Genomic DNA, 18,634 nt, shown 5'->3' with positions numbered 1-18,634 from the left:
TCCTCGTCGACAGCTTGGCCCATGCTCAGACTGAAGTAGTAAGGATGCTAAGATGCCAGAGTGCAGCACCAGACCTACATCACAGCCTGATAGTTATACATAAATAATAGTCACTGTCTAGGGCATGGTTTCAACTTTTTGTCTAGTGACCCATTTCTCTCTCACTCTGATTTCATGTAATAAGACCCAATTGTATGAAAACAAAATTTACTTTTTACACATTAACCACGTAAAATTATTGGTCTTCAGTGAATACTAGACACTCATATCTTATATTCTTTTCTTAATCCGTTTAACTGAGTAATATCAACAATCACAGCACCATGAGGAAAATATTTTATAGTTGCATTAATTGAATGGTTGCAAATATGCTTCACAAGCTGAAAAAGAAATACTTCAAAGCAGGACAGCACAGCTTGTGTTGCCCCCGTAAGCTTGAGGACATCCAATGCTTTTAATGTTTGACAGCCTTGAAGGTGATGCTTCAGTTCCTAAGCTCACTGTGACACTTTGTGGTGGTATATCCTGTGAAGATCTCCTTTATCTCCTATCCTCAAAAGAAAGCACACACATGGGTAACTTATATTTACAGAATTTTATTTCATTATGTTGCAAACAATGACATCCAGATATATTGATACACAACTTTTACTGTGTGTGTATGTGCAATTGTGAGTGTATGTGTATATGTGTGTAAAGAGAGCAGTGAGACCACAGAAAGCATAATGAAAATCCCGTGTGAGGGAGCCCTCAATGGGTTAACAAGGCAGAGATAGCAAGCAAGAGGGCACTGGGCGATTTTCTCTGGGCCGACATACACACACACACACACACACACAAACCTCAGAAAAGGTGAGCAGATTCTTTCCTCTGTAAAACACACTTTTGCTATGGGGCGTGTGCCTGTGCTATCAGCAGCTTTGGGATCATTAAGGTCCTGTGAGTGTCTACTAGAAAGCAAGTTTCGTTAAAAGAGATGAAGTAGTATGAATGAACACAGTGGGTGAGAAGCTTTGCCTCCCCTCTCTTCTCTGAGCTTCAGAGCAGAGGCAGTGGAGAGATTCTCCTGTCATAATATACAAACACACACTCGCACAAAGTATACACACATGTACACGTGCACTCGCCCACAGAACCTTCTGTGATTTGACTAGGGAACTGCATCCTGGTTAGTTATTTTCTTTAACTTGTTTCATATTTCTCCTGGACAGCTTCCACTCATTTCTTCCACGCTTACTTTCCTCACCCCTTCTCTTTCACCATCCTCGCAGTGACAGACCACAACAATGAAGGCATGGAGTAAAACCAAGCAAAACAGACAAATAAACCCCTTTAACAAGAGGTGCAGTTAGTCAGCTAACCGAAATCCACCTGCGCCAGCACACAAGGATCTTTACCCTTAGACCTGACGGGAAGTGATGACAACAGTATGCAAATTCGGCAAATTTAACAGTATACAATTTTTTGTTTGATTAACCATGCAAGGAATACTTCTTATCTTTTGAGTGTGTTTATGTGTCAGAGATTGCGTGACATTTATTAAGCGTACCCTACATCCAGAATAATTTACATAAAAGGACAATAGTCATCTTAATAGGGCTGGACTGATGTAGGGAAGAAAGGAAGGAGAGGTTAGCGAGGCGAGGGGACGGGGAAAAGGTAAAGCGCCATGATCACCTATGGTTTGGAGTGCGAGAGGTGAGGGGGCTGGACTGGGTGTATGGACAGGAGGAGGGCTGAGGAGGGTGGGGCAGGGAAGGGGCCTTAGAATAACTTGGAGATTCGGGAAGGGGAAGGACAGGGCAAGAGACGGAGGCGGTCTCAGCGGCACTCCCAGACTTTGACTGTCTGATCGACACTGCCTGTGACCACGTAGGGAGCAGTCTTGTGGAAATCTGCAAGAAATGTAAAGATTTGTTTTGGTACTCTGGATTAAAGATGATGATACAGAGATATAAATGACTTCCATTAATAACCGGGTCTTACCCAGAGAGGTAACAAAGTGTTCATGGGCACACAGGGTCTTCATGCAGCGTTTGTTCTTGTAGTCCCAGATCCTAATGGTTTTGTCATCAGCACAGCTCACTATGAATCTTCCTCCAGGGTGAACCAATACCCCACGCACCCAGTTGTCGTGACCCACCTGTACAAATTAGGCTGATTATTCACTCATCCGTTCAAACATCAGTGGTACCACTGAGACTGACTTTCAGACTATTATTGTGACTGCTTACCAGAGTCATAAGGCAGATGCCAATGCTGACGTCCCACATCTTGATCGTTTTATCTCTAGATCCAGAGAGAAGGAAGGGGCCAGGCTTTCCACTCTTTTTGCTCTGCGAAAAATAAATACATGGATGATATAAGAAGCAGGGACCGGCTGCATGAAAGGCAGAGATGCAGTTTATCATCTAAATATGTATATTTGGTATAAAACGGCAAACTAAGAAACAGCAGTGTCACCCCTTACTTTTATCCAACGAAAAGATTAAAATCAAATCATTTTTGTTCAGGAAAAAATAAGAAATAAACATAATTCTTCCAGCTAAGTATCAAAATGTGGCATGGTAACACTCTAAATCATCCATGGCTGTAGACCGGGAAAGACAATGTACAAAAAGGTATTTTTCTTTTTGGAAAGGTCCATCCTGAAAATAGATATAAATGTCTGAGTTCTTCTAAAACATCCTCAGCTGTTTGTGTGATAGTCGGATCATTAACATGTGATAATTCAATTACTAGCTATGTGACTGTCTTCACAAAAGCCTCTCTGATCTTGCATTAATGCATTTTACAAAAAAAGCACTTTTCTTGCGAGGATGTCTTTAATTTCGGTGCAAATGGATTCATTTATTCTATAGATAAATTGTATTTAAACATTACTCATAGCAAGAATACACCTAAACCCTCAGTAAACAAATTCCTACCTCTGAACCTGTTGCCTCCAGGATGGTAGGGTGAGCACTGTCAGGGGCCCAGGAGATACACTCGACCACATGTTCATGCTCCCGCAACTCAGCTTTGCACTCCTTCGAGGCCACCACCCACACACGCACCGTCTGATCGTTGGAGCAGCTGGCGATCAATGAACCGTCCTGGTTGGGACGCACCATCCTCACCCACTCCCTGTGGCCTGCAAATGTCTTCACACAGTACCTGCAGGTTGAAAAAGTAGTTAAAAATTTTAAATTACATCAAAACATCAACAGGTTGTTTTAGTTGAAAAGACTCCTGCTCACTTACCCAGTCGCCACCTCCCACATCTTGATGGTCTTGTCTCTGGAGGCCGACACTATGTGGTCACCATTTGGCATGATGGCTACAGACGACACATTGTGATCGTGGCCTGGATGACACAGTCAAGAGTTTAATGTGTAACTGGTCCAAGGTCAATGAAAAATCCAAAAAGACTAGCACAATCCTAAATGCACTGGATCCCAAAAGACGAACAGGTAAAAAAAAAAAAGCAAACAAGATCCGCACACCAAGGAGCTCCCGTCTTACGGATTTATTGACAAGTGACGTTTCCAGCCAACATGCTCTTCCTCAGACTTGTCTAAGGAAGCGCATAACTGGTCCAAAGTCAACAATAAACTCAAACCCTGAAGACAGATGTTTCCAAAATTAACAAATCCAAAAAACATTAGCTGTAAAATAAAACCCTTAAAGAAAAGTTATTCATACAGATTGTGTTGATGGAATTAAGTCAAATTAACAGTAGTGAGATAGATTATTCTTCAGTAATTATAATTAGCTAAGTTTCTCTTTAGAATCAAAGTTCACCTTAAATGCCCAAATGAATTCTCAAAACCCCAGTTATAGTATTTGATGGATGAAATAATGAATTATTTAAATAGTTACAACATATCAGAATCTCTGATGAAGAGGTTAAGAATAATATCTGTTAATGATATACATTCACTTAACTACTCTGAAAAGTGCTCCTTTACTGCAACATATTTATTATTTGAAACATCTCTTACCATGCATTGTGCGGATGCACTCAAACCCTTGAAAGTCCCAAAGTTTGATGCTCATGTCAGCTGAACATGAAGCCAGCAGCTTTCCTGTCTGGTCAAAGGAGATGTCCTGCACAGAGTCTGTGTGGCCCTTCAGGGTCCGCTCAAAATCTCCTGCCTCATAGTCCCAGACCTAAACCAACAGACAGTGACAGACAGTGAGGAACTTCAGTCATAACCTCCCCAATCTAAACAGCGCGTTTCCCCTTTCCTAAACATTTAAGTTGAAATTAAAACAGACTTAATTTGGTTAGCCTAACAGCAGAGTGTGCAGTCAAATGATCTAGATAGCCTTATCTTAAGGTCCACCAATCTATTGACCGATGACCGGAATCAAATGATTTTAAGCCTGTTCTGCCTTGACTGGTGACCTGCTGGTTCACAAAAATGTAGCCGATTCAAAGCTGATCTTAGACTCACAAGTGAGCCATTTCATGCCATGCGCACAGTTACACATTCACTAACGCTAGCAAACATGGCAGCAAGGGTGTGTGAGGTGCTCATCAACAGGAGAAAAAATGAAGAGACAGCATTGCTCCACTTGCTGGAAAGTACCTCTCTGCCCATCGTGGATCCATGTGTCCACACTGCCTGTATTTATGTGTGCTCTATTTCTCTCTTGTGGTGCTTTTCTTTTTTGCTTTTTTATTAAAAATGTAAAAGAAAGAAAAATCGGAATCTGAAAAAAAATCAGTATCAGTAACTAAATTGCAATTGGTGCATCTCTAGCCTCGACTGTTTTAATTTGATTCAAAGGATTTAAAAAATCCTTAAAGCTAAATCAAGCAACAGATATTCAACAATATGCTGACATATTTTAACCCATTAAAAAGCTGGTAAACGATAGGAAAAAGAGGTGTCGGTTTAATGACAAACAGATTTGAATGTTTGCCAAGGTGCTTTTATCTGGGAGTTGCCTTTGACAACAAGGCAGCAACCCTTCTCCACATTGATGAGCAGTGACAAAGCAGAAAAAAATCTGAGTGAGGAAGGAGGCAGGGAGAGAGGGATAGAGAGAGGGAGGGAGGGAGAGGGGAGGGTAGAGGGAGGAGGTGGGGCAAGGGATAAAAAGAGAGAAAGGCCCCAGATCTGCAGCACAGCTTTGATCTGAATGGTCAGGGCTGTGCTGCAATGATCTACGATTTTACTTTTTAAATGCTGTTGTAAGAGGCCATCATTTTAATTTTCCTGCATTAAACTATCACTCTCCTTTAAATCTCTTAACTCCTTGAGCGTCCTGGAGGTTGAAATGAAGTGGAATTTATTACAAAAGATTGCTGGTAATTCTTACATTTTGTCATCAGCCACAGACATATAGATGTCTACAGTCTTTAAAAAACAGAAATCTGATAAGATATATATAATGTGAAAAGTGGCAGCTCATTATGTAAACCTAGTTGTAAAAAAACCCAACACACTTTGATGGTAGCATCCTCCGAAGCTGTGACCATTACAGAGAAGACAGGGTGGAATATGACACGTGTGACTGGAGCACGGTGCCCGCTCAGTGCATATCTCTCTGGGGGACGGGGGATCCACTCCTTCGGGTCTCTCTTCTGACCCACAGGTCCTCCATGTGTCATCTCTTCCTTTGCCTCGTTCAACTTCGACTCCAACTCCATAACCTAAGAAACAGCAGCAAATACTCAATTAACAAAAAATATTAATCTGATGTAGCCAAATGTATTAATGCTGTCCAGCTGGTAGCTTTGAATTTTCAAGTAGTGAAAATTAAGTTGTCTGTTGTATGTTTACAGTTTTCTAGATGGTTGATGGAAAATGGCCACCAGGATGAGCATTACACATATCGTTTCAACATCTCCAGTAAATATTAAATACACTGTCACAAAAAAAAATCCCTTACCTTCTTCTGTAATCTGATAACTGAGGTCCATTTCTTTTCCAAAAGCCCAGCATACTTTTTATCTACCTCTTCATTCTGTGAAGAGAGAAATTTATGTTCCTTATGCAATCTAAATAGACATTGTTTTGTCATGTCTTTTGCACATTTTTGTGCACTCATTTCTTACCATATCTATCTCTGCCTCTTTCTTGAAGGTGGAATAGGCCTCTTCGTATCCATTGGAACGGAGATAGTCAGCTATAGCTCGGTTTCTGCAAAAGGACAAAATGGATATTTTAAAGTTTCCAGTGTTAACTTTTTACTATTTACTCATAGATCCCTCATACACAACATCATACAGTCACTATGGCTACCTTTTGTATATTGAGAGAATAGGGCTATATCAAAGTAAGGTCTTCAGTAATTAAATATAGGCTCCACCCCAACAGCAGGGCTAGTTCCACCTTAAAAGAAAGGACATCACACCCTGTCTAATAGATATGAGCATTTGGATTCAAGTTTCTCAGTTCAACCTTAAATATCAGCTGATCAAACACAAAGTTCCATAAACGTAAACTTTTAGTGAAGAATGCCAGCATAAGGAGAGAATCACGGTGAAACCATGTTGTGCTGCTATAGCAACCAAGCCTTGCCACGAAGAGAGAACAGATCATGGACGTTGCAAGGACAGGGCAACCACAAGCACACACAAATAAAAAACATAACCTCAATGTCACACACAGATTGGCACACAAATACACACAGACATAGTTATATAAATGAATGGAAAAGCTCATTTGTGAACTGAACAGTGAATATTTCATGAATAGTGTTGCTAAATTTAGGCTACAGCTTGGGAACTTCTTTGAATGGCTGCTAATTGTAACCCTGATAAAACTATCTGTCACACACAGCGAACACTAGGCCATCCCTGGCAATAGGATATCTACTACAATATTCATTTTTTTGAACTTATCAGCAAAATTACCCAGCTAGATTCATTGACTGACAAGACTTGTATAGGGTTTATAAGTAAGATGATTTTTGCTGTCTGGACTGGCGTCAGGCAGATGCTTCCACACAGAGCTGCTCACATTAACCAATCATTTTGGTCCTCCCCCATCCCCCTCGCTTCTTTGGTCCTGTCATGTGGGTTATGAAATATTCACTAAGTAGCTATCAAGTGGAGCACGTTGAAGTTCCAGTCTTCTCACATTTCCTCAATAACTACAGTCTTGCAGAAGAATGCACTTTCACACAACATCTGCATTAAACTCTTCTATACGACTGCTTTCTGTAAAGACACAAAAAAGCATGCATTCTACAGTCGCACTTCTGGTCCGATTTTTAAATATTCCCCTAAAAAGCCAAAATATAATGCACCACTTCTCGAGCACTACATGTGTGTTTGTGTACATGTCTGCTCATATGTAATGAGCTGGCACACCCACATATTTACATCCAGGCACTCACAGTTCATCTCTTTGTCTCTGTGACAGCACCATGCTGGCTGCTGTTCTCTCCCTCTAGGGGAGGTGAGGGTGAGGTGATTTGCTGAAGGGGTCTGCCCGGGAAGTATGTGATGGGGAGGTGTCTAACCCCTCAGCGATGTCTTTCCTTCAGAGTCTCGGTGTTGTTGGTGAGTGTGCCACGCAGAGGGAGTTGAAATGTAGACACTGCTGTCAATCAAGCTCCACGGGTCAAGCAAGGCTCCACGGGTATTCACAGGCTCGTATCGCACTCACTAATCAGACGTACCCATCATCTAAAGAAAGGGAGAGAGAATTGGGTTAAGAAGAGCAAAAGAGTTGAAAATATATATATTTTTAAATGTATTAACCTGTTTTACTATGCAACAAGAAAATAATCAATTCTTCTTATCAACTTATCTTCTCTTTTAAGTTAACATACTTAGAGGCAGTTATAGCTCATGGTACAGTTAGCGCAAAGAAGTAAGATGGAGTAAAATTTTTTACTTCACACGGTTCTGGGGAGTCACGGAAAAGCCATGTCTAGAGATTTTTGACACCCCCTGTTCAAACATTCCTCAGGGATGAGATAAGCAAAGGAGGAAATTACTATGCATAAATTTGTGCATTTTCTGCACCACTTATAATAATTAACTTTTCTTATGTCCTCTGTCTTTTTTTGAAATATTTTAACTTTTTATCAGGCACATTTTCACACAATGATGAATACATTTATTAAATTACTTAAACAAACATGGGTTTAAGGAGTTGTTCTGTTTCTGCATTTTTTTGCCCTCCAGAATCTCAAAAGCTGTGGCTATATACGTGTAGCCATAAGTAGTTTTGTATGAAATTATAGAATTTACTTGAGTTCTGTTTATGCACTTGTAGGAAAAAATAAACAGGTGAGCTTCGCGAATGAAGGTTCTGTAAACAATGTGTCAGCAACTCAAACAGATCTTATTCCCAGGCCACTCCACACGAAAGAGTGTAGAAGGAAAAAAGGTGGACAGAGATTGCTGCAATCATCAGCAGAGATTTTGGCCCTCAAGATCCCACCTCACCGTGGACATCCCCAGCTCTAACCGGGAAAACAAACTCAGTCATTCTCTGGATTTGAAAGTCTGCAGCAATTTGTCTCCACCTTTTATCTTTCTCTACTCTATCGTGGTACAAAGGGAGGACACAAAGATGCATTCTTGCTCTCTCCATAACTCTACCAGTTTTTCCTTCTTTTCCACAGGCCAGGTGGAGTCAGGGGTTTTCCTGCATAGAGAATTCTTTGGTGCCCCCCAAAGAGATTTTACCCAGCGCCAAAGGAAAATCACCAGCGCCAAAAGAAAAAAAAGATGATTCAAATTGCAAATCAAATCCTCCCTGAATGTATGTTAAAAATATCAATACATCAAACGACTGTTGAACAAGCATAACATAAACTTAAATACGACATCTCTGACTTCTAGCAGTCATCTCCCCTCTCATCCGTTTATGCATGCGGCTCGCGCTGCATAGCCAGCTGATGCACTGTTTGTCCGTTTCTTTTGACTGCTCCGCTGACACCCACGAGCGCAAAATGTAGGTTGATTTTCCGTTTAATTTGAAAGAGCAATCCACTTCATGGCGGTAAATAATAACCCAACAGTCATATTAAAACTATACTAAACCGCGTATGATGTAGCTGCGGCTACTTGTCCCTGCTCCTCTGCTCTCTGCAGCCGGGTCATCGTGGGGGGCACGCTGAGACGCGACACACCAACATACATGACTGCAAACGCACAAACGCACAAACACACCGGAACGCCAACCACCGCGCGCACCTGTTGACTTGTAGTGCAACGGAACACCGTATGGACGAGTGGGGAACGCACGTTCAACTCTTCTCGGTGTCTGCTTTTATCAACAATCAATATCTTAACGACCGTAACTTCAGCCAGCTGTAGTCTTGGAACTTCTCCACACAGACTGTCAAACAGCGCTGCGTTATAGCCAGCAAATATATTTTTATTATTTTTCAATTTCCTTAACTGATCAAATGATCCAAATTATCTGTGACTTAAATCTGTGATAGATTATATTATTTTGGAGGAAGTCAAAGGAAAAAAAAATTATTATTATTATACCAGATTTAATTGGGGTTTCAGTAACTTAAGCATAATGATAATATTATTTATAAAATGGTCAGAAATAACAGGAAATGCACAGATTTCTGTCAAATAAGGTAATATAGACTATATTGTAATACACGGGTAGAACGTTTACTACAACGAGTATAGTCACCCCCCAAAGGCCCATTCGGAGCCAGGAAAAACTCTGGGAGTGCATGTCCCTTTTGCCTTCCAGCTTTGTTTACAGCTTTTTATTTGGTGTTTGGAAGAGTGCTCCTATTATTAATAGACAACTAGTGCTGGGACAAAAAGCTTTGTTCAGATTCAGGGATGCTGATTCAATTTATATTGCCATTCTGAAGTATTGCGATACAAGTATTGTGATTCGATACTATCATTTTCTGAAAAACAAATGGAATCAAACAATAGAAGTGACATTGCAATATCATGAGTAACATTTCCAAAAACAAAGCACATCACATCAGTTAGTCTGCTGCAAGATTCAGGCCATCTGCTCCTATAACATTCACTTTCTCTGTGATCATCTGCCGACAAGCATCTGATTCTTTGTTAACCTGGGCACCCCAACTAGTATAGTATTGGCTGCCTGGAACAGCGACACCAACACCTTGCTGTACAGCAAAATCTGAGCTGTTTCAGTAGTAGGCTAGCATATACATACAGCTGTTTATTTAGTAATGTAGGCTGTTTTTGAATTTGGCTCAGAGGGAAATAGGCAGGACATGGTGAAGAGGGACAGTCAGATGAGAGATAGGTGAACTCACGGCTTCTCTGAAGAAACGTATAATGATGTTTTAACACTACATCGATAAACAATATTGTCTTCCTATATCTCATTTGAGACTATATCGGTATATCTTAAAACTATATATTTCTCAGCCCTATCTGAGTTCAACACTTGCTTTGACTGTGCAAAGTTACACATGTATTTCTTAATTATACTGTAGGTTTATATTAGAATATGTGGAAAATTAAACAGTTATGATAAAAGAGCACAGATCAGCAAAAAGCTGACAAATCAAAACACACCACTCAGGGATTGTGAAGCTTATAAGAGAATTCAATTCCTGAGCTTTAGCACTGCTGGCACCTGGGGCCACAATAGCACTAAGCTTCTTAGGGACTAGACCAGACAACCTAGAGTCTGTGTGTGTGTGTGTGTGTGTGCGCGCGCGTGTGATTTTCCAAATGATAGAGACCACAAGTCGCCCATTAAGCTGACAGTGCAATGTAAAGGAGGGACTCGACGGTAGCTAACAGGATTAACCCCAGCCACAGAGAGAGGACCTACACAGCAAGCCGTCCTTGCCCATTTATTGTCTTTTGCATCAATTTCATCCATTTCCACGTCTGATGGCTTCTTAACATAAAAGATTAATTGTGGAAAATAAACCAGTTGTGGTCATAACACTCAAGAATTTTTTTGACATGTGTTTCTTTGCCAATGAGCAGTTGAGCATTTCCTTTCAGTGAAAGCATGAAAGCAACAGCGGACAACAAAACATGTTGCCAGTTACGTGTCTGAAGTGTCCTGAAGATTTTGCTTTTCCTGCCTGCAAACATCACAAGTGCCCCAAGCTGACAGAACAGAGCTAGTGATTTAGCCACTCAGCACTCTCAGCATGGTTCAAAAATAGCTATTTAACCAAACAGACCTACCTCCAAACTATTACATAACGAAAACTAAAGTACTGACTATAATTACTACTAAGGATCTCCACAGTGTTTTTATTGAGATTCTTTTAAACAAACGTTTTTAAACAGAGGCATCAGGTCTGGTTTTAGTCAGAACTTTTTTCATATTACACCGGAGTCCTACGGTTATCATATTGAAAGGCAAATGTACAGTTATCTAGCTTTGGTGTGGAACAATGGGAATACAGTCAGAGTCATAAATTAGGAAGGGTTCAAGGTTCTGCCTATCATGTACAGGGCTTATCAAAGGGAAATGATGTAGAGGGAGTTACAGCCTTTGCAATCATCTGATAACTCACTTCTTCTAAAATGCAAGTATAGCTTTAAATTAATTTACACAAATAAACAAGAAAGAAACAGCGATTTGCAATGCTGTCCTAAAATTGTATTAGTTCATGTGTGGACATACACCATCTTTGTTCATTTCAAAGTCAGACATTTATAAAAAAAATTGGGCTAAAGACTAAAGCATGCAGACAAGTTTAATTATTACAGCAGAGAGACCAAAATGTCATCTCACTTCACCCGAAGAACATCTCAGATAGTCTAAATAACCTCATAAGTAGAGCTTTTCTGAAGCGAATACAGTACCAGAAATGTTTTAATATAGAATGCAGGACCTGGAAGAGCGAGTACACTAGTCAATACACTAATCAAATAGCAATATTTATTGGCTGCCCAAAATGATCTTTTTACACTGGCAATCATTTATTTTTGTCTACTTAAAAAAATCTGAAGGCTGTCTGTCATTTCGATGGATTAGAATCACCGGGTGTCCACCACTCCTTTCTAATTCTCACACAGCACTGTCATTAACCACATGTAAAGCACCTGCAGTAGACCTCCCAGTCCAGTTGATGGTGAGTGTGCATCATTAATTAGTTATCGTTTTGTCCTGTAGGCTTTGACCTCACGTGCATGACATCGTTGTCTAGCTGCTGGTTGTTTTCATAGCATGGTTAAGATAAATAGCTGGTGTGCTTCGGCACTGTACAGTTCATGCACGAGCACTAGCAAGCGGGTACAAAACATTGACAGCCTTCATTCAGGAGAAATCCTGGAGTTTTATGGCTGTACCTGATTAAAATGACTAGAAATAAGCCGTAAAGTCAGCAAAGTAGCTGTCATGGTCTCTGTGTTGTTCTCCAATGTGCGGATGCGGACTCGGACCCAACAGCGTGTCCCTTTATTTTTATTTTTCAAAGCATACGTTCTTTCATACCAAGCATATGTTCTTCATTACGGATGGGTACCAAATCTCTACTGCCTACAAATAATACATTAAGAAAAAAACAAAGGCCAGCAAATATATTTTTTTACAATTTCCTGATCTGATGACATGATCGAATCTGTGACTTAAATTTGTTATTGATTAAACAAAACATAATGCCTTCTCAATTAAATGTACTGTAACAGATGTGTATAGGACACAAAAACAAAATTTGTTATTTTGGTCGGTAAAAAAAGAATGTTTGGCCGGTGAATTTTTTCATCTATCTGCCACCTTGGCCGGTGTGTCAAAAAGTTAATTTCGGACCCTGGATGCTCCTATCTGTATTATTTACGTTAGTCCCTCTTATTTAATGCAAGGCCTTCAATAAGCGCTGCTGTCATCCAAACAGAAGACTAGTCACTCAGTTACAGCCTGCTTCTTTTCATGTTGAGTCAAATAAAAAAAGGAAAAATGTGCGACACGTTTCTATTTTGCAATTGTATTTTATATTGACTAAACATCGACTGAGAATCAGTCCGCTGTCTACTTGTCGATCACGATCGACTGGTTGGGCACCCCTGCTGTAGTCTGGGCCAGGCTTAAAGGCTTTATATGCGATTTTTTGATCTAGCAGATGTCGCCCTTGAGCACCAGCATGAAACCAAAACAACTTGCGGTGCATTGTTGTGTTAGCATGCTAATGCTAGCGATCTTTATTATGCTCGTATCTTCACACTGCATGTAAATTTACCCGAAATGAGCGTGATCTAGAAACACAGTTAAGAAGTGAGTACAGTATGTTACTCTTCTTTTCTCTAGTCCCTCAATTAAACAACTTTTATTCACGAGGGGAGGAGTCAGCCGCCGTCCCGGCAATGTCAACAAACTGAAAATATGACTCGGAAAACATCACAGACAGTGGGACAGTCATTACTCACAGAGTTATTTTCAGAGGATATACTTGATTTCTATTACATTTAAGTGTGAAAAATCGCATATAAAGCCTTTAAGAGAGGCAAGATAATTAATTTGTTGTTTTAAAAGTATATGAGCTTATATGAGGAGTATAATCACAATCGTAACATTTTCTGCTGGAAAGTTTCATTTAGAAAGATGTTTTTATTAGTAACTGTGTGTTCACTTCATCAGAACGTTGTAGCTCCTAACTGAATCTGTGCAGTTTGAAGTTTTGTTTCTTTCCTGTGTTTGTATTTCAGAAGTCTAAGTTGTGTTAATTTGCTACTGCGGAAAATGGTCAATTTCCTGTTAAAGCTGTTTCACAATAAAAGCCCAACATCAACATTAAATTAGTGGTGTGCAATAAGACGATCTCTGATCGTGAAGGATTAGAATGTGATGACAATCTGCCAAAGCAGAGAGATTGTAGTATCAGGCAACAGTGTACATTCTATCTGATGCTCCGACGTGTCTCTCCCTCTCATCTTTCGCTTCGCATCGAGTGGAGTGGTGCTAGATACATGGCTGAAAATGAAACTTAAGAATAAAGACTCCATCCTAGTTATATGGAACTGTTAGAGATATTTCCAAACCGACAGGGCGCAAGAAACAGTTATTTGCAGAGTTTGCACAGTTAAGGTTTGCACTTTAGATGGCGAGACAACGAACCGTTTTAAAGAGACCAATAGACGTTATCCTAAACAGTCTGCTGAGAGTCACGCAGAGCATAGCGCAGACAAACAGTAAACGAAGGGAGATATAATCCTGTTGTTCAAACTGCTGTTTTTAGGCTTACACTTGTTTTTGTAAAACTAGTTATTATCAAGCCTCTCCACTCAAAGCTCACTTGAATGAAACGACATCATGGAACGGAGTAAGGTTATGATATCAGCGAGGTCCTCAATTGTAAAAAAAAATTGAACAGTACTAAAATTTATTTCAATGTATTGCTTTCCATGCATGCTGCTTGAAGTGATGTCAGTCAGCAGCTCTTTCTCTTCTGGTTCAGTGTGCAGCAGGCAAGTGAGAATGAGTAACCATGGTCACCGCTCTGTCTGTCAATTAATGCTGTCCCTCCCCTTCTAAGAATTAAACTCTTCATTCAGTAAAACTTACTTTGACCATGTGTCACAGGATAATCACAAAGGACAAAGGCTATGTGTTGTGTACAGCTACAGCTGTAGGAATACTGCAGGGCTAAAATAGAACACAAACACAAGAACTTGAAGTCTACTTGTTTTCAAATGAATGCATCACTGTATAAAAATGTACCAAATGAACACTGAAATAGATTGAAAGGGACAAAGCAGGACACAATGCTAAATTATTATTTTAAACTGGTGTTGAAAACCCTCAAATTGAGCGTAAAACATAGATCTGAATGTTGGGAAAGACAATTGTGGTGCTGAAAATGTTCTGTGAGAAGAACCCCAAACAAAAATAAATTTTTCAAATAGACTAAACTTATTAGCTTTGTACATTAAAAAACATTATACAGAGAAGTAAGTGGTTGATCTGGTCAGTAAGTTACAAATTTGTCTTTAAGATCAGTATGAAATGTTTGTTCTATTTTGGCCACAAGAGTTCATCACTACTACCTCGAAATTATAGTTAATTTGTTTTCAATATTTATATACTCTTTATTTGCTTATTTCCATGTATTTATTGTATTTCAAAATGTTAAGAGTGTTTAAGTTTGATAAATTCATGTGATGCAGATGTTGTAAAATGAGTAATTGTGTTTCACAATCGTAATTTTAATCAAAATAATCGTCACCATGACTTTTGTATTAATCAAGCAGCCCTACAAGACATCAGTTTAACACAATTTCAACAGGTAGACCCCCTGTAATAGAGATGCTAATGTTCACCGCATTGGGCTCAAGTGACACCTAGCTAAGCCATTTTAGTACATAGCCTATCATAGTAAACACTGACACGAGGAGGAGACAGAACCCTGTGGTCTGTGCACTTGCAGGACCGCCAGGCTCTGGTAATAAAGTCAGAGCGGAACAATTTTTATGTTGTTTTATGTCACAAATCACTCTGTAAAGTTACTTTTATAACCTCCATGGCGGAAAAGTTGCACAAATCCACCTGACACTGCACAAATCAACCATATCTGGCATGTGGTGGGTGCCAATTTCCAACCCTTTGAAAAATAATAATAATATATGAAAAAATAGTACAGCATGGGGCTTCAGTAATCAAATCTTTAAGTAATCGAGTAATCTATTGATTATTCTGGCGATTAAATGAGTAATCGGATAAGAAATATTGCATGGTCAGCCTTTTTTTCTGTAACTCCCGACAGCATTATCGAAGATCCTGGCTAATTGTAGCTCTGCTAAAGCCGAGGAGTTAATTAGATAATGTAAACATTCTATGTCGGACAAGGTCTTTACAATAAAAGGTCCTGGTTTATATGTCCCTGTGGAGCTTTTATTGTGAAACATATCAGACTATATCGGGATAATGGGTTGTTTTCAGCTATAGCAACTTAACACAAGTGAGACATCTGAATACAAACACAGGAGAGAAACAACTAACATCAAAGCCCTGTGGAGATACTCTTTCTTTTATCAACATTATGTAGTCAGAGCCAGAACATATGTAGGTCATGTTGAGTAAATCAAACTTCAAATATGTAAAATTGTTTCCTATCAACTTAAGTTGAGAGATAAGAGTGAACTTTAATAATCCCAAAGGAAATTATTGTGACAAATAGAATATTTTTAAAAGCAGGAGTGATTTACAAAACTAGTACAAATTAGGCAAGACATAAATGAAAACAACTAACTAATCAATGAGATAATGGGAAGGGCACATGCATTACTTCTGGTTAGTTATCAAGTTTTCAGACATTCTTGTGTATAGCTCATGTACAATGTCCCTTCTTATGGGTGACCTTCAGTCTAAACAAGTCCCTGCTGGCATAGACTGAACCCCTAGGCAATGTTTGATTACAAATCAAATATGAAGGCAGATCTTTTTCACTAGTAGCCAAGAGAACTGTATTGTATTTTCTTTATGAGTGATATCACTCCATAAATGGATTTATTGCGTTGCATTAAATTCACTGAGTTCAAAAGTGACTTAATCTTTATCTCACACGTATTGCATGTGTCACCATTTCAACAGTCAAGATTAAGATGTCAAAGAAAACTGTTAGACTACTATTACTCTGCAGTGTCAGGGTACCAAAACATGTAACACCTATGCACTTCTGATTTCGAAATTAAATAAGCGGTGTTGTAATATATGCTCCACAATAAAGGAGAAAAATATAAATTGAGGAAACAACTGAATTGAAAAACAAAAGGTTGAGGCAATCATAGTATCATATTTAAAAGCATGTTTGAGGTACACTTTGAGATATTTTATCTATTTGTAAAATGGGACATAAACAAGGTTATTATGCCTGAGCTTTCACATTAAATGATTTGCCACAGCAGCTACTGCACAAATACTGGGCCTCCAAATAGCCAGCGCACGACACTGTTTTATACAACTCAAACAAGGGTCCTCATCAGTATTTCGTAGTGGTTCTATCCAGGTCTCCACCCTAACTGTGATTCATCAAACCTTTGTAGCGAAGCTTAAAATGAGCTTGCGCCGCGCACGATCACAACCTAAAATAGCCAAACAGTGCTTTACAGTTTTTTAAAAAATAAGTTAGTATTTAAAATTCTGTTTAGGTGACGTATTTCAGAGCTTCGACGGCCACAAGGGCAAAGTTGCAGCAATGGCTCAGCAACGCCCTTCCCAGCTAACGTTAGCTTAGCACAATAACGTAGACGTGAACTGGAGCTGTCACAGCAGACTTGTTAAATACATTATACCACAACACACAAAAGATATATGCCAACAAGTAGTGACGCAAAATAGCCACTTGTTGGGGATACAATATATATCAGAATAGGATGTTACCCAAGTTTTATTATAAAGCTGTTGGCTAATATTCTACAGCCCAAAACAACACTGTCTTAACAGATTTACAGGCACACAACTAAACAAATCACATTAGAAATACAAATTACTTGTAGAAGATTTAGTACTAATTAAGGCCTCTTTAAGCAACATCAGCATATTTTCACCCGATTGTGGAAAATGTAGCAGCAAGCTGTCAGCAGCCAGCTAGCTTTAAGGGGCTACCACGTTAGCTCATCCACACTGAGCCTCCATAAATAGACGCAGCTATCGTTAGCCAAATGCTGGGCTAGTTTTCACAACAAGTGTCTCCATACAAAATAGACCCACGACCGAGAAGCGCAGAACTGTTAATAAGATTCAGCACATTCAGTATAGCTGAACAATATCACCGTCTGGTTATTTAAACGTCCAGGTAAGCCACACTGGTGGTCTTGTGAATGAACCAACTTTACCACTTAGCTTAGCGTTCGGCCTCTCCGCCATTTTGAGGGAGAGCGCAGAACACTGCAGGCGATTCGTCGTCAAAATAACAAGTCTTTCTAAAGTGCCGAAACAACAATAAAGATGCGTGTTTAAACGACTGACTCACCCTTTTGACATATTCTCATTCTGATATCCCGTGTGTGTGTCAAAGCGTTGGAGAGGAAACCCTGCCTGTTAGTGGTATCGTGACTTTTCACATCAGCCGGTCGGTCAGATATTTACTCCTCGTCGGTACCGCATTCACCCGGCCCCAGCTAACGGTCGCGATTGGATATCGGCGGCGCGCACGTCGAGGTGAGCGGGGGCGCGCACAATGCATCGCTTTCCTCCGCTTTCCTCACATGAATTGAAGGGAAAACATTGGCTACTAGATGTAAAATTTGTTTTGTTTTTTTTAATAATACAATTTGGCTGACATCAATGCACCTAACAAATTAAACTGTTAAGCGCAAAGTATGCAAAATAATTTAACCCCCACCCGTCACAACAAGCTTGTAAACGCGAACTCGTCGTCAGTGATTGGTCATATTTACAGTCCATGGTCCTATCCAGAAGGTTAAAAAAAAATAATCTAGCATAGGCTTCATTAGGAAATCCTGTCAAAGACTTCGGAAGCCCATTTCCGCCAGTTAAAAAAATAAAAATGAAAATAATAAAGTCGAAATTATGAGATATAAAGTCATAATAATTAGATAAAAAGTTGAAATTATGAGACTTTATTATTTTCATTTTTATTTTTTTTACTGGCGGAAATGGGCTTCCATAAAAGACTGTTGGAAATGTGTCATGGAACATATTTTCAAGGTAGCCTAGGCTATATAATGTATATTTAGACAAATTAGTTTCTTAGTTTCTTACATATTTTTTAAATCTTTGGTCCTCTTCATGGTTCTTGT

At 39.5% G+C, this 18,634-nt stretch overlaps 1 protein-coding gene across 1 annotated transcript; it reads right to left on the bottom strand.

The window, feature by feature from the left end:
• Positions 1-580: 580 nt before the first annotated feature.
• On the bottom strand, positions 581-18,003 carry LOC132988136 (lissencephaly-1 homolog B). The gene is made up of 11 exons (XM_061055291.1): positions 17,845-18,003; positions 7,336-7,627; positions 6,050-6,134; positions 5,884-5,958; positions 5,438-5,644; positions 3,984-4,152; positions 3,244-3,346; positions 2,928-3,156; positions 2,235-2,336; positions 1,987-2,143; positions 581-1,895 (listed from the first exon to the last, which is right to left on the bottom strand). The coding sequence occupies exons 2-11, from the start codon at positions 7,365-7,367 to the stop codon at positions 1,822-1,824; spliced, it is 1,233 nt and encodes a 410-aa protein (XP_060911274.1). The 5' UTR covers positions 7,368-7,627; positions 17,845-18,003; the 3' UTR covers positions 581-1,821.
• Between the last annotated feature and the right edge of the window lie 631 nt (positions 18,004-18,634).

Source organism: Labrus mixtus, chromosome 14, assembly GCF_963584025.1.
Source record: "Labrus mixtus chromosome 14, fLabMix1.1, whole genome shotgun sequence".
In the NCBI taxonomy this organism is placed as follows: Eukaryota; Metazoa; Chordata; class Actinopteri; order Labriformes; family Labridae; genus Labrus; species Labrus mixtus.
The sequence above is the reverse complement of the archived record's forward strand: the minus strand, read 5'-3'. Positions and strand labels throughout refer to the sequence as shown.

Bases quoted from the DNA above. Each gene is read 5' to 3' on its own strand.
- LOC132988136 (XM_061055291.1), bottom strand. From the start codon at position 7,367: ATGGTGCTGTCACAGAGACAAAGAGATGAACT. The intron at 4,153-5,437 runs GTGTGTTGGGTT...CTGTTGGTTTAG, and splicing joins CGGAGGATGCTACCATCAAA to GTCTGGGACTATGAGGCAGG. The intron at 3,347-3,983 runs GTAAGAGATGTT...TGTGTCATCCAG, and splicing joins GTGCATCCGCACAATGCATG to GCCACGATCACAATGTGTCG.